This window comes from Perca flavescens, chromosome 4 (genome assembly GCF_004354835.1).
Source record: "Perca flavescens isolate YP-PL-M2 chromosome 4, PFLA_1.0, whole genome shotgun sequence".
NCBI classification, from domain to species: domain Eukaryota; kingdom Metazoa; phylum Chordata; class Actinopteri; order Perciformes; family Percidae; genus Perca; species Perca flavescens.
Genome location: NC_041334.1, coordinates 35539568 through 35552278, shown reverse-complemented (window position 1 = coordinate 35552278; position 12711 = coordinate 35539568). Strand labels below are relative to the sequence as shown.

The window sequence follows — 12711 nt, the reverse complement described above, 5'->3', positions numbered from 1 at the left end:
TTAAACTTCTTGAGGATGTAATATTGAGCACACAACATAGTATATATGTACTTCAATTGCAGGTTGACAACACAGCTTTCAACACCATGCTGCTGGTTAATGATCCATCCACACTGTAAATGGGCATAATTAAGACCCTGGTTCCCATGTCAGTCAGGAGAAAGAGGAAGACAGATGGGAAAAATATTTTGGAGTATCAGTATGTGCTGTGTGCAGTCAAGGCTGTGTAAAAGCAAATACGGTAAACTACTAGCTAGGACTGTATCCGAATATTCATATATTTGTTCAATGGGCAGGTATTTGATTTCCAATTTTGGGATTCAAATATTCGGTTGTTGTCTTTTTAAACGTGCACGCGGGCTGAAATTCATTGTGGTGTGTTGTCGGGATTAAGTTGCTTGCTGCTGGCTAATTTATGCCGCTCTATGTCATCCATCTCAGCCAATAACGGAGAAATGTTGAGTTACAAGCGAGCAGTGTGATGTTTGTAGAGGTCTGTAGCAGCCTGGTGTCGTTTTCAGGTGATGTGATAAAGGTAAAGATAGTACGGCTGTGCATAATGCCAATACAGTGAGGCGCTGGCTAAGCATTCACTCGCAAACACTGCGTCAGTCATCATTCATCAGACAGTCTGGCAAAAACGCAGGTATGTATGCTTTGAATTAAAAAACAAAGTTGATTCCGACACTTTCGGAGAAAAGCAACCCAACGTCAACCTGCGGTGAACAATCATGTAACCGGCTATTGGACTCGTCAGTCTAGGTATGGTGGCGTGCGAGCCCCATAACGTTACAGTAAACGGGGAAACATCATTTGCTAACGCTGCCACAAAAAAAGTTTTAAATACTATGAACTGCCCAGGATTGTGTGTAACAACAGGTGACTGTGTCCTGCAACAACAAAGCAGTCACTTAATTTCTAGCTTTGTCTCTTTTTCCATGAAATTAAGTTGCCTTTAACTGCGGTTGGAAATGTTGGTTTCCACCCGCTGCTGCTGCCGCCACCGAAGCTTCGAATATTCGCTGTTAAAAAGCACCGAAGCCTCAAAGCTCAAAAAATGGTATTTGGTACAGCCCTGCTACTAGCAACAGTTGACTGAATTGTCATAGGGTTACAAAACAGCTCAACTTGCAAAGTCTGAAGTGGAAAATGCACAAATACCTACACACTCAGCATAACATAGTGTATAATTGTCCCGTTTTGATTATAAAGGTTATCACTCTGGCAGTGTACTATACAAGTAAATTAAAATGCCCTGTGTGTGCATACATCTGTCTTTTCTTCTGAAAAAAATACAATTGTGTACGGTAGCCCATATGTCAAATAAGTACCTTTTTTAAACAATTGGCATGCATTTCACCTTTGACCAAAAACAAACACTTTCTCAGACTCAGAATCAACTTTATTGGCCAGGTTTACGTAAACAAACAAGGAATTTGACTCCGATAATCTTTGCTCTCAAAGTACAACACTCACTTAACATATAAAGAATAAAAACAGAAAGGACAGTAAGAAATATAAAAAACATATACTGTTAAGTATGCAGTGTAACAATACAATAGAATTTACAAAAAAATATTGAAGAGAGGGAAGGAATAGTGCAATATGAATGTAGTCTGAGATTTAAGATTTAAATATAAATCTAGTGCAAGGCCGTTTAGTGCAATGGTAATACATTAATAACAATATTGTAATTGTAAGATTGAAATATACATGAGGTAGATGAGCAGAACAGTGTTGATTGACTTTGTTCAGTGTAAGGGTGGGGGGCTATTTCTGAGCGTTCAACAGAGTGACTGCTTGGGGAAAGAACCTGTCTTTGTGTCAGCTGGTTTTGGCGAACAGAGCCCTGTATTGCCTACCAGAGGAAAGGAGGTTGAACCGTTTGTGACCAGATATATTTGCTGCCCTTTTCCTGACCCTGGACCGGTACAGGTCCTGGATGGAGGGAAGGTCAGCTCCAATGATCCTCTCTGCAGCCCTAATTGTCCGTTGCAGTCTGGCCCTGTCCCTTTTGGTGGCTGACCCTAACCAGACAGTGATTGAGGTGCAGATGACACAGACTGACTGATTGCTGAGTAGAAAGTGGTCCGCAGTATGACCTCTGCTGGGCCTTTTTCCGGACAGAGTCAATGTGGGGAGACCATTTTAGGTCCTGTGTAATGGTTGATCCCAGGAACCTAAAGGAATCCAAAGTGGGCACTGTTGCTAAATTTAAGATGGATATTAAGCTACTCCAAGTTTGTAGAGAGCCCATCATGCGCCTGTTATAGTGCATCAGTGAATAAAGTACTTTCAGTAAAAAAATGTAGTGCTCCTGTTAGAGATGGCCTGATACCATTTTTTGCTTCCCGATTCCGATACCTAAACTTGTGTATTGCCCGATGCCGAGTACCGATCCAATACCAGTGTGTCATATATTTTATTATGTTTTAACAACTGTATTCCACTACCCCTGTATGGATGTGATATTATTTCTATCTTTGTGAAACATGAACAAACACAAACAATGAACGCCACAGAACTTTCTTTTATTGTCCAGTTTGACAGTCAGTTTAACGGAAGAAGAACATAAATAATCTACTTTAACGTAGATTTTCTTTAGGGCTTTATTACTTGGTATCGGATCGGTGCATAAACTCCAGTACTTCCCGATACCGATACCAGCGTTTTAGGCAGTATCGGAGCCGATACCGATACTGGTATCGGAATCGGAACATCTCTAGCTCCTGTACTACAGTTTTTGAGTTTGGACTTGTGTCTGTGATTACCCTCCCCTTGAGAGGTGTTATTTGATAGTGTCCCAACTAAGCACTCCCCAGCCTCTTTCATTGGAATCGTCATAGCTGTTGCTATATGGCAGGAACCTGTTGACATAGCAGGGTGTGCTGTTGTTATACTGAGGCATTAATGGGAACAGCCACAGTATGTCTCTCCCCAACCCTGTAGTGGAACTTCACGAAGGTGTAATTATGGTTCCCTGTGAGAAGCAACAGGCCTCTGAGACTAGGGTTGGCACTCTGCCAAGCGGGTGGGTGGGTGTTTGGAGTTGGGGGACAGCAATGAGGGTGTTTGGGTGCTGAGAGGGTTTACAACTAGTCTCTGCCTTCTCCTCCACACAGAGGGGACAGAGATTTTTTTGTTTGTTTTTTTTTTTTTGGGGGAAACCTACGGCTTTTTACTTACTTCATTGGAATCATTGGAAGTGTATGTCTACTTTTTACCTTAAAGAGAATATTGATATTGCTTCCTGCCTTAGTTCACAGCCCCTGTATTCAACCCATCCCTCCTTGCCCTCTGCACACAATTGATCAAACAATACAAAACAATTATCTGTGGAGGGAGCTGGGGACTGGATTTAGAGGTGGGAGGTCAGCAGTTGTGTAGTATTTCTTTATTTATATATATATATATATATATATAAAACCATTGGAAGGTGCTTAAATAGCTTAATCTAATTATCTTTTCTGCATGCATACCAGTTGCATCACTCTATATTTAATAGCCTGGAAATCCAAAGCCCACTCTCCCTGCTTTGTTGAGGAGAAGTGGCACATTTAGTATGTGAATACTCTATACTTGTCTTTTGCAGTGTATGTAAATAAGCACTGTCTATATAAGCAAAAGGCATAGGCTATGTATTCCAAAGATCTGGAGAGGACAAATAATACATAGAAACTGCCAAAGGAAGAAACAACATGTTATTTAGGAAGAGGATATTTTCATTAAAGCAGATGGCAAGTTGAGACTTAATTCTTCCTGAATTAAACCAGGAGTCTTTTCTGTCTCTCTTCCTCTCTCTGTGTCACTCTCGCAGTGGGTAATAAGACACTCTCTAAGACCACATGCTGGTCCACATGTATGATGAGCCAGCAAAACCAAAATTGTTCTTCAGTTCATTATGGGTGACAGACAGTGTCAGCCTCTGGGTAATAATGACACGATATGACAGACTTAAAAGAATTGCAAAGTGTCTCTTAGCCAAAAAAAAAAGTTAAAAGGAAGTTTAAATGAAAACCGAAGAGATCCTCTCTCTTGTCACTTTTATTTTTGATTAACTTCACCCTATCATGAATCAAAAAAGGATAAAGTTCCTTCCGGTGCCTTCTTCTTGTAAGGGTTTCACAACTTAAAGCAATGCGTCATGTTTTGGAAATGTACAGTGCTAGCCAGCTAGAGCCGGTATGTGAAGGGTGGGGCAGATATTATGTTTTTTGTACAGGCATGTGAATCAGCTTTTGACACATTTTCATCCATGTATGATTTTGCAGACTTGTGGCCCTGAGGGTCCTTGGGTTGTGGGTGTGAGCTGGATCTGAACAGCCTGATCCCATCTAAAACCACAGGCATTTCTGGCTCACTTCCACTTGCCTATAATGAAATGTTTGGCAAAAACAAGGAAGTAAATACTAAAGATAGAAGATACAGAATTTCTGTGTGTTCGCTCACATCATGAGTGTACTAGTAAGCTGGCATGCTTCCTGGTTAAGGTGGATTAGGAGTTGAATTGATGAGTCAGTCTTTCACATAGATGCAGAGTATGTCAACTTGCTAGTCTGCATTTCTCGTACAGTTTCCACTTTTAAAGAGCAACTTACAGGTTGAAGACCCCATTGAATCAATATGTAGGTAAATTATGTAGAAACTAGATTTGCAAGAGAAGAAAATACACTTCAGTAACATCTGGAGTTTTTTGTAAGAGAGTTATATGTCATATTAACAAAGCTAGGTCAAGTTTAACAATAATAAATATGGATCCCGAAGTTAGTTTCCACACGGAAACTGTGGTTGTAAATGTACACACATACACAGATGATGGACCACAGTCTTATAATTATGAACCAGCTAGGTGGCAAGATATCTGTAACTAACATAGAAAGAAATTCAAACTGCAAGTTGCTCTTTAAAAAGACTTCTTGCAGTCTTGTGATTGTAGGGATTGAGGTGTGTCACATCCTTGAAATATTTTGGCAGTGGCTTTAGCAGCAATCACAGGAGTGTCCTCTTTTAGTTTCATCTATGTGCTGGCACACTGGTGTGAAGTTTCTCTAATAGGCGGAATGATCCAGTTAAAGTGTGTGTTTATTGTCAAGACCTTTGTTCCAGATCTGTTGTTACAATGTAAATGTTCCTAGTGGTAGTGACTAGAGGGTGTGAATTGGCATGGGGTACCCTCTGCAGTGGGATGAGCTTTTTGGAAGTGTCCTGCTGGGTAGTTCCCATTATTCATTTAGTACCATGCTCTTAATTTTACTGGTAGACTGAATATGTAATGCCCACAATTATAAAGACAATAATTTTATACTTTGACAAGAAATCAAACGTTGACAAACTCTAAGGTGTCATCTTGTTGGATTTAAGTAAAAACATAGTGCATAGTGTTTCTTTTTGCCTGGTTAAGTGGCCTGACAGGAAAGCAAAGAGAGCCCTTGCTATTAATGATTATACCATAGTAACAGATTCCTAACATGTTTGCCTTGGTGGGGGAGATGGTTATAGTAGATTCAGGCAGTGGAGTATTTAATGTCTGTGTAGGATTGATCACATACAGTATGTGTGAGTGACTGGAAGTGGAGCAGAAATAAAAATGTCTTCAAACAAGGAATAACCTGGTCTAGCAAATACTTGTGTACAACCGGCTCATCTGGTCTGACTAAAAAGGAAGTGAGCTGAGTAGGAGAGAGAGAGAGAGAGAGAGAGAGCAGAGCCTTGAAGGCAGCCTGAGGTCTCTGTGATGTATCTGTGATGTCAGGAGGGGGGGTGGTTAAAGGGGCGTGGTCAGCTCAGCTGAAACTCTTGCAACACCTATCTGGCTCCCTGAGAACACACAAGGGGGAGTATTGTTCGAGGAAGCTCTAGCCCTGTGGGAAAGTCAAAAGATTAAATACAAACCGAACAGAATTCAGCAGGGATTTGATAAGCAAAAAAATACACTTCACGGTAAGCCTTATGATTGTATCCAACTATTACCTGTTAAGTGTGTCAAGTAGTCAATGGGTTTTTATGTTTTATTGTCTCCGTGTGCTCCTCTCAATTTTCTCTTTCGTGTGGTGTTGTACCTGCTCTAGGGGATGTAGATACAGGTACTCCGTGTGAGCCACACTGTTGTAAAGAAAGATATGTCCTGTTTTATTGTGTATGTATGTATGTATGTATATGTGTGTGTGTGTATATGTTTGTGTATATATATATATATATATATATATATATATATATATATATATATATATATATATATATATATATATATATATATATATATATATATATATATATATATATATATATATATATATATATATATATATATATATATATATATATATATATATATATATATATATACATACGATTGTAATTTCTTACACTAGGCAGGCACAGTTTCTCTTAGGATACGAGAGATATAATGTGTTTTTTGTACTGTTTCAGGTCAAACCGTGGTTATAAATTTTCTCCTACATTAATCTCAGCCCTATTGTTGTGCAGTTTTTCGTTTCTCTTTTTTACCAAAATGAGAGCAGGGAAGAGTTCACAGACAAGTGGCTTATCTGTTTATTAAACCCAGTATCAGTGGAGCAGATGTTTCATTCCGACACAGAAGTCCTGCCTCCGCTTCCCTCCACAGAAGAATGAAATGAGAAATTGGCCTGCCGCCTGGCACGATTTTGCTCCCTGCAGTTGCAGCAGCATTATAATTGCTCCTGACCGAACCTACACCTACACCTGACTGGCTGGCCCGCTGAGCCCCATTCACAGCTTCAGCTGTTAGTGTTTTTGCTAATATTGCAAGTAAGATAACCAGAAGAAATGGTGCTAAAAGGCAGGCTGCTGTGGCTGAAACAAAGCAAGTTTTATCACCAGTCTCCCCGTTGTGTTGTCATTTGGCGAAATTGATCCCGGTCCTATAGGAAGCTTCTACCTTTTCTGTGTAAATTAATGTGACTGTGTGTTTTACAGTCTTTGTGCATCAAATAACATTTCTGTTTATGTAGTGCAAATCCACATTTTAATCAATAGTCCTGTGTTGGCTTGCATATTCAGTGATGTGTTCTGTTTCTCTATTCCTCCCCTCCCCCTTTCTGCCAAACCGTCTCTCTGCAGTTGTATCAGTGGAAGCAGTTAGAGAATTTGTATTTCCGCGAGAAGAAATTTGCCGTGGAAGTGAACGACCCACACAGGTCAGAGAAGGCAAACCTAATTTATCTTAACTGATCTTCACTGTTTTTGAAGTGTTCCCATGTTAGCTGCTGCTTGCTTCAGATGTCCTTATCACAGACCTTACACACTGTGAAGGGCATCTGCAGCCAGTGGCCCATTTAGGACACAATGTTAATAGCTGTAGCTTGTCTGTTAAATAAGTGTTTTCCTGCTGTTCAATGGCCACTTTATTATTCTAAGGTTGTTATAAGACCTCTGCCCTTCACACATGCTTTAATGTGGCACATTCAGCCTTTCAAAAATGTTTTTAAATCCCACTGTCTGTTTCAAAATGAGTTTCATGTTAAATATAATTGGTGGCCAGGTTGACTCAGTGGGTAGAGCAGACGCACATATATTTAGAGGTTTATGCTTCGACGCAGAGGTCCAGTGATGATTTCCTGCATGTCTTCCCCCTCTCTCTCACCTGTCCTGTCCATTAAAGGCGGAAAAGACTGAAAAATAATCTTAAAAAAAATAATAATAATAATTTTAATTTTTTTATAATAATTATTTTCTAATCTTTGCTTAACACATCTTATTTAATCTTAATTAAAACATTGTTTATCAACCATCAAATATTATTCAGGATTTGAACATATTTTGCTTCTTGGATCAGTACTGAATGTTTGTCTCATTATCTTCTACAGAAGAACAGTGACCAAGCAAACTTTCGGACAGACTGGTCTGGTTATTCACACATGGTATGCCAGCCACTCTCTGATTAAAACCATCTGGGTGATGGCCATCAGTCAGCACCAGTTCTACCTGGACAGGAAGCAAAGCAAAGTGAGTGTGTGTTTTCTCCTCACAGGTTCACTTTACTTTGTTCACATTTACTGCTGACTCAAATATAACAATCTAATACTCTCTCATGCTTGACTTGTGTAGAGATCTTGCCTCATGTCAAGTGACCCGCATAGATGATGGGTGTGGGTTAGGGAGGTCACACAGGGAAAAGTCAGTTTTTCTAGTTTTGACCCAATTATGAACAGAGTTTTTGGTAATAAAATGTATTATCATTTAACTAAGCAGATCAGTGTGAGCTATAATTTTGACCTGTTTTAACCAGACTGTAAAATGAGCCTTAACCCTGCCTTATCTTCCAGTTTGAATATGGGCTGAAGACTAAAATAAAAGGTTATTGTGCAAGTGTAGTTAGTTAGTGTTAGTTAGTGTAGTGGTGACTGTACATCATGTGATGCACTGCCTGTTCCGTTGCTTATGCAAGTGACTTGTGTAAATAGCTTGATAAAGGGATATGACATTTAATATATTTAATGTAAATAGGTCCTGTGCTGGTATGCCTTATGTTGGGAAAGTGTCACGTCCTTGGTTGAAAAGGAATAGAATTGCTGTTATCTATTGAATCAGAAGTAACAGGTGGTTAGGTAGCTTGAAAATGCAGTAAAAGATTTGTATCACTCTGCTGATATAGCAGGCAGAATGATATAGTCGTCGTAGGTGTGCCTATTATGCCTATTTTTGCCTTGTCTGTGGCTTAAGAGGAAACATATTTACCTGAAAGTAAATTACAACTAGCCATATAAAATGTAAAGTGTTTAGTTTCGAATGGATACATGTTTTTTATGACTGCCCCACTGAGAATAAATAGGAAAAGGCAGCGTGTTCACAGACTAGGTCTTTTTGCGAGTGTTAAAAGTTGTCTGAATGTCCTGAAGATACACTCATGGTCCATGTGTTTGTGTTTATGTTGTATATTTGCTGAGCATAGGGGCTATTAAATGAGGTTATGCAGCCACTGTCTCCCTCAAAGGCAGATGGTGTGTCAGTGTTCATCCAGGAATAGAGCCCACACTGATTGATGAGAGAGCATTGCGCTTGGAGTACCGAGCATGCAAATGGCGCCGCCACTATTGCAGTGCGCTGTCATTTAAATGAAGTACTCACAATCCCCTCCCTCACTACTCTGTTCCCTCCTCCTAACTGTCTCTTCCCTTCCCTACAGTCAACGATGACCACAACCAGGAGTTCAGGAGACATCGCCATGGACCTCACAGAGATCTGTGCCCCACGTATCAGTAAACTTTCCAGCATTGAGAGCAGAGACCAGCTTATCATGGCCAGCAACGGAAGCCTCATCTCTGCCGGTAAGCAGAGAGTAAATAAGATAATGGCTCCTGTTCCACATTAGAATGATGAGTGATGATTGATTACTATAATTTGTAGTTGATCAGATGTGTGATTATTCTAGGTTCGGCTGACTCTGAAGTCAGCGAGGAACAGAAGAAAGAGAAGGTTGCTGAGTTGAAAAAGAAAGAGAAGGAACTTAAAGACACACTGACACAGAAACTTGAGGAACTGAAAAAGATCTGCATGAGAGAAGCTGTGAGTGCCTCTCTCTCATTCTGATGCTTTCCAATGAAGTTTAAAACGTCAACACTCCCAGCTGACTGTTGGCTGTTCTCATTTACAGGAACTTACTGGCAGATTGCCTAAAGAGTATCCCTTGGCCACAGGTGAGAAAGCTCCTCATGTACGGCGCCGTGTTGGGACAGCCTTCAAGCTTGATGACCTTTTCCCCTATGATGAGGTTGGTATAGCTATTGTTGTGTTTTGATATATTTCTGTTATGTAATTTAACATGTCACACTTTGTTGACACAGTTCTTGCAGCATTTGACTTTTTGAAATCAGGCTTAAGAGTTTAGTGTGTGTGTGTGTGTGTGTGTGTGTTTAGAGGCTTACATTGCATAATGCATTGCCTGAAACAGTTGTTGTGAATTGTAGTTGGTTTCTATCTGCAAGTCAATTGGAAAAATGAATATGATTTAGAATATGTCTGTTTGAAAATGAATGTTTTTAGATACATTACATATTGTGTCTTGGAGATCTCTGACTGTCTGTTTCTCAGAGTACTACTATTGCTGATAGGATCTGTCTTTATTTTTGTGAAATTCCCTTTTAACTATGTGTGTGTTGTGTGTTTTCTCTGCAGGACCCGCATCTGAGAAATCTGGAGAGCAGGTTCGCCTTGCAGCAGAAGATCGTGGAAGCAGCCATCAAGTTATCCAACGAGGGTGACCTCTGCAAGACGGTGAAGAAAAAGAGGAGAAACAACTGTCTGGATGCGATGAGGAAGCTGGAGGAGATCGAGAAGGAGATCAACTCCTACAGGATCAAGAAAGGAAGGAAACCCACCCAGAGAGCCTCACTGATCTTAGCAGGTAGATGTCAACTGAAGTAACAACTCTATACAGGCTATCAATGCTTTAAATTCATTTTAATGTTGTAACAAGTGGTAATTGATTGAAAAGTCGGTTACTTTCTATGAAAAGTCAAATATCAGCGGCGTCTCTGAGGACCGTTTTCTCTCTTCTGTTACCAGATGATGTCAACCCTTCAGACCTCAGCTCTCTATCTGACAGCCTCACTCTGGATGACGGTAAGTGCCCAGGCATAGCCATGCTCAGTGTGCATGTGCTAACTCTCTCCTTCCCCATTTACTGCATTGTAGATAGATTTTAACCAAGCAATCACTTGTATCGTCCAGATGATGAGCTCAGTTCCCAGAGGCAGCGGTCCAGATCGGTTCAGTATTCCCCAAGACCACACCATGCAGAAACCCTGGACATCCACTACAACAATGAAAGACGGGACTCTGCCAATGACGAGCATGCAGACAGCAGGTATACAGCTAGCACTGATACCCATGATACTTAATTTAATTATATATTTGAATTTCCAGTGTGCATCTGACAGTTGTTTTTGTAGATGCCCTAAGCATGGAGCCAGTACAGACCTGTAGAGTTCATTGAGAGCTACATTCCTGTCAGTCACCTCCTCCCTCCTTCCCTGCCTCTCCAACAATCTCCCTCTTATCAGCCCAACGCACTGGCTTTAAAAATAGATGGAAAAGAACATGTCGCTGCCTGTGAAGGAGCAGACAATAGTTCCAAGCCAAGAGGAGAGAGGAAAAGGGAAACAGCATAGTGGCCCTGGAAATGTAGTTTAAATGACAGCTACTTTGTAAGTGTTTACAAAATGATATGGGTGATGTGTTGCTCTCAGCTTCAGAGATTTAATCTAATTTTAAACAGCTTGCTGTTGCATGAAAAGAATGATCAATGGACTATGTAGTGGTAGTCATTCATGTGTAAGTGATGACTAAAGTGCTGCATTCAAGCAAACCCAAGGTGCTCTTTTTTTCCTCTTCAGTTTTGAGAGAAAATGAAGAGAGGATAGGTGTTTATCTCAATAAAAAGCTCTGCCTTAAAGAGACGAACGCCCTGAAAACGTTGTTGTTATCTGTGTTTCAGATTATATTACGGCCAAGACCAGGAATCTCTCCACTATAGTCACCGTAATGCCTTATCAAGCCACAGCAGCCCGTTTAAACTGGCTTCCAGACAGCCACGTGATGCCCGCAGCATGCCCCCCACCCCCGTCCTTACCCGCAACGCCTACAGCAGCACTCACCTCAGGTAGGGCCATTATTCATCAGTGTGTTTCTTTATTTTTGTCTCATCAGCAGCTCATGGAGCCAGTTACACACCAATCATGCTGTTCACGTCATCACTTCCACAGTTGATCTGCTAATAACTAAATTAATGGAGATATCCATTGTAACACATAGACCGTTTTGAAGAAAATGGGATTCTTTTCACATTTGTGTTTTGTTGAACATCTTTTAAAAATAGTGTTTTTAAATTGCAGATCAGAGGATGCTCCACAACATTTCCGCCAGCGTAGCGGTAGTCTGGAGTCCCAGTCTCAGCTCCTGACAGAGACAGAACCCCCCGTGCCAACGTGCACCTTCCCCCCAGCCCGACGCAGCAACAGCACCGAGGTCCTCGATGACGGCTCCTCCTACACAAGCCAATCCAGCGTTGAGTACAGCATCCCTGGTAACCACACGCACAGGCGCAGAGCTCGCGGCCGCCACAGAAAAGACATGTACGCCAACACGGGTAGCATGCCTAACCTGGCTCAGCCCGACACCCGCTGCTACGCCTACCAGCCACAGGCCAGACCCACCACGACGGCCTACTACGTGACGGGTTATCCCAGCTATGCAGAACCAGAGCCTTACTCCAATGGCGTCTACGTGTACGGCAATGAGATGGAGGGACACTATAACGTCAATCCTTCCTACAACCCCGCCCCAACAGCTTATCACAGCCACGACATGCACAGTCACTATGGTAACGACGAGATGGACAGCATGTTGCAGAACCCGTACGCCACGCTGCGGCCACCCAGGAACCGCCAGGTGCCCCGCAGCAACGAGCAGGTCGGCAAGAACATCCAGAAGGCTTTGGTGGCTGAACACTTGAGAGGCTGGTACCAACGGAACGCTGCACACAAACAGGCAGCATACAACTACGACTATGACAGAGGCTCCCAGCAGCCTCCACCCCACAGCCACAACGGCAGGAACATCTCCTACTCCTCAGGTTAGATCACTGCACCATGTATTATAGTCTCATGCATTATGTTGTTGACCCTGGTTTCACATGCGTGGATCAGTTGCTGACTTGTAGCATTTTTTTTT

The 12711-nt window shown here is 41.5% G+C and overlaps 1 protein-coding gene across 4 annotated transcripts in view; it reads left to right on the top strand.

Annotated features, from left to right (window-relative positions):
* Positions 1–12711, top strand: part of frmd4ba (FERM domain containing 4Ba) — a 47924-nt gene that overhangs the window by 32310 nt on the left and 2903 nt on the right. For all 4 annotated transcript variants that reach the window (XM_028576461.1, XM_028576460.1, XM_028576462.1 and 1 more), the window contains exons 12-21: positions 7102–7178; positions 7848–7986; positions 9167–9308; positions 9413–9546; positions 9635–9751; positions 10156–10384; positions 10546–10602; positions 10711–10846; positions 11477–11641; positions 11874–12613. In XM_028576461.1, the coding sequence (XP_028432262.1) occupies positions 7102–7178; positions 7848–7986; positions 9167–9308; positions 9413–9546; positions 9635–9751; positions 10156–10384; positions 10546–10602; positions 10711–10846; positions 11477–11641; positions 11874–12613 (1936 nt within the window). The remainder of the gene's footprint in view (positions 1–7101; positions 7179–7847; positions 7987–9166; positions 9309–9412; positions 9547–9634; positions 9752–10155; positions 10385–10545; positions 10603–10710; positions 10847–11476; positions 11642–11873; positions 12614–12711) is intronic.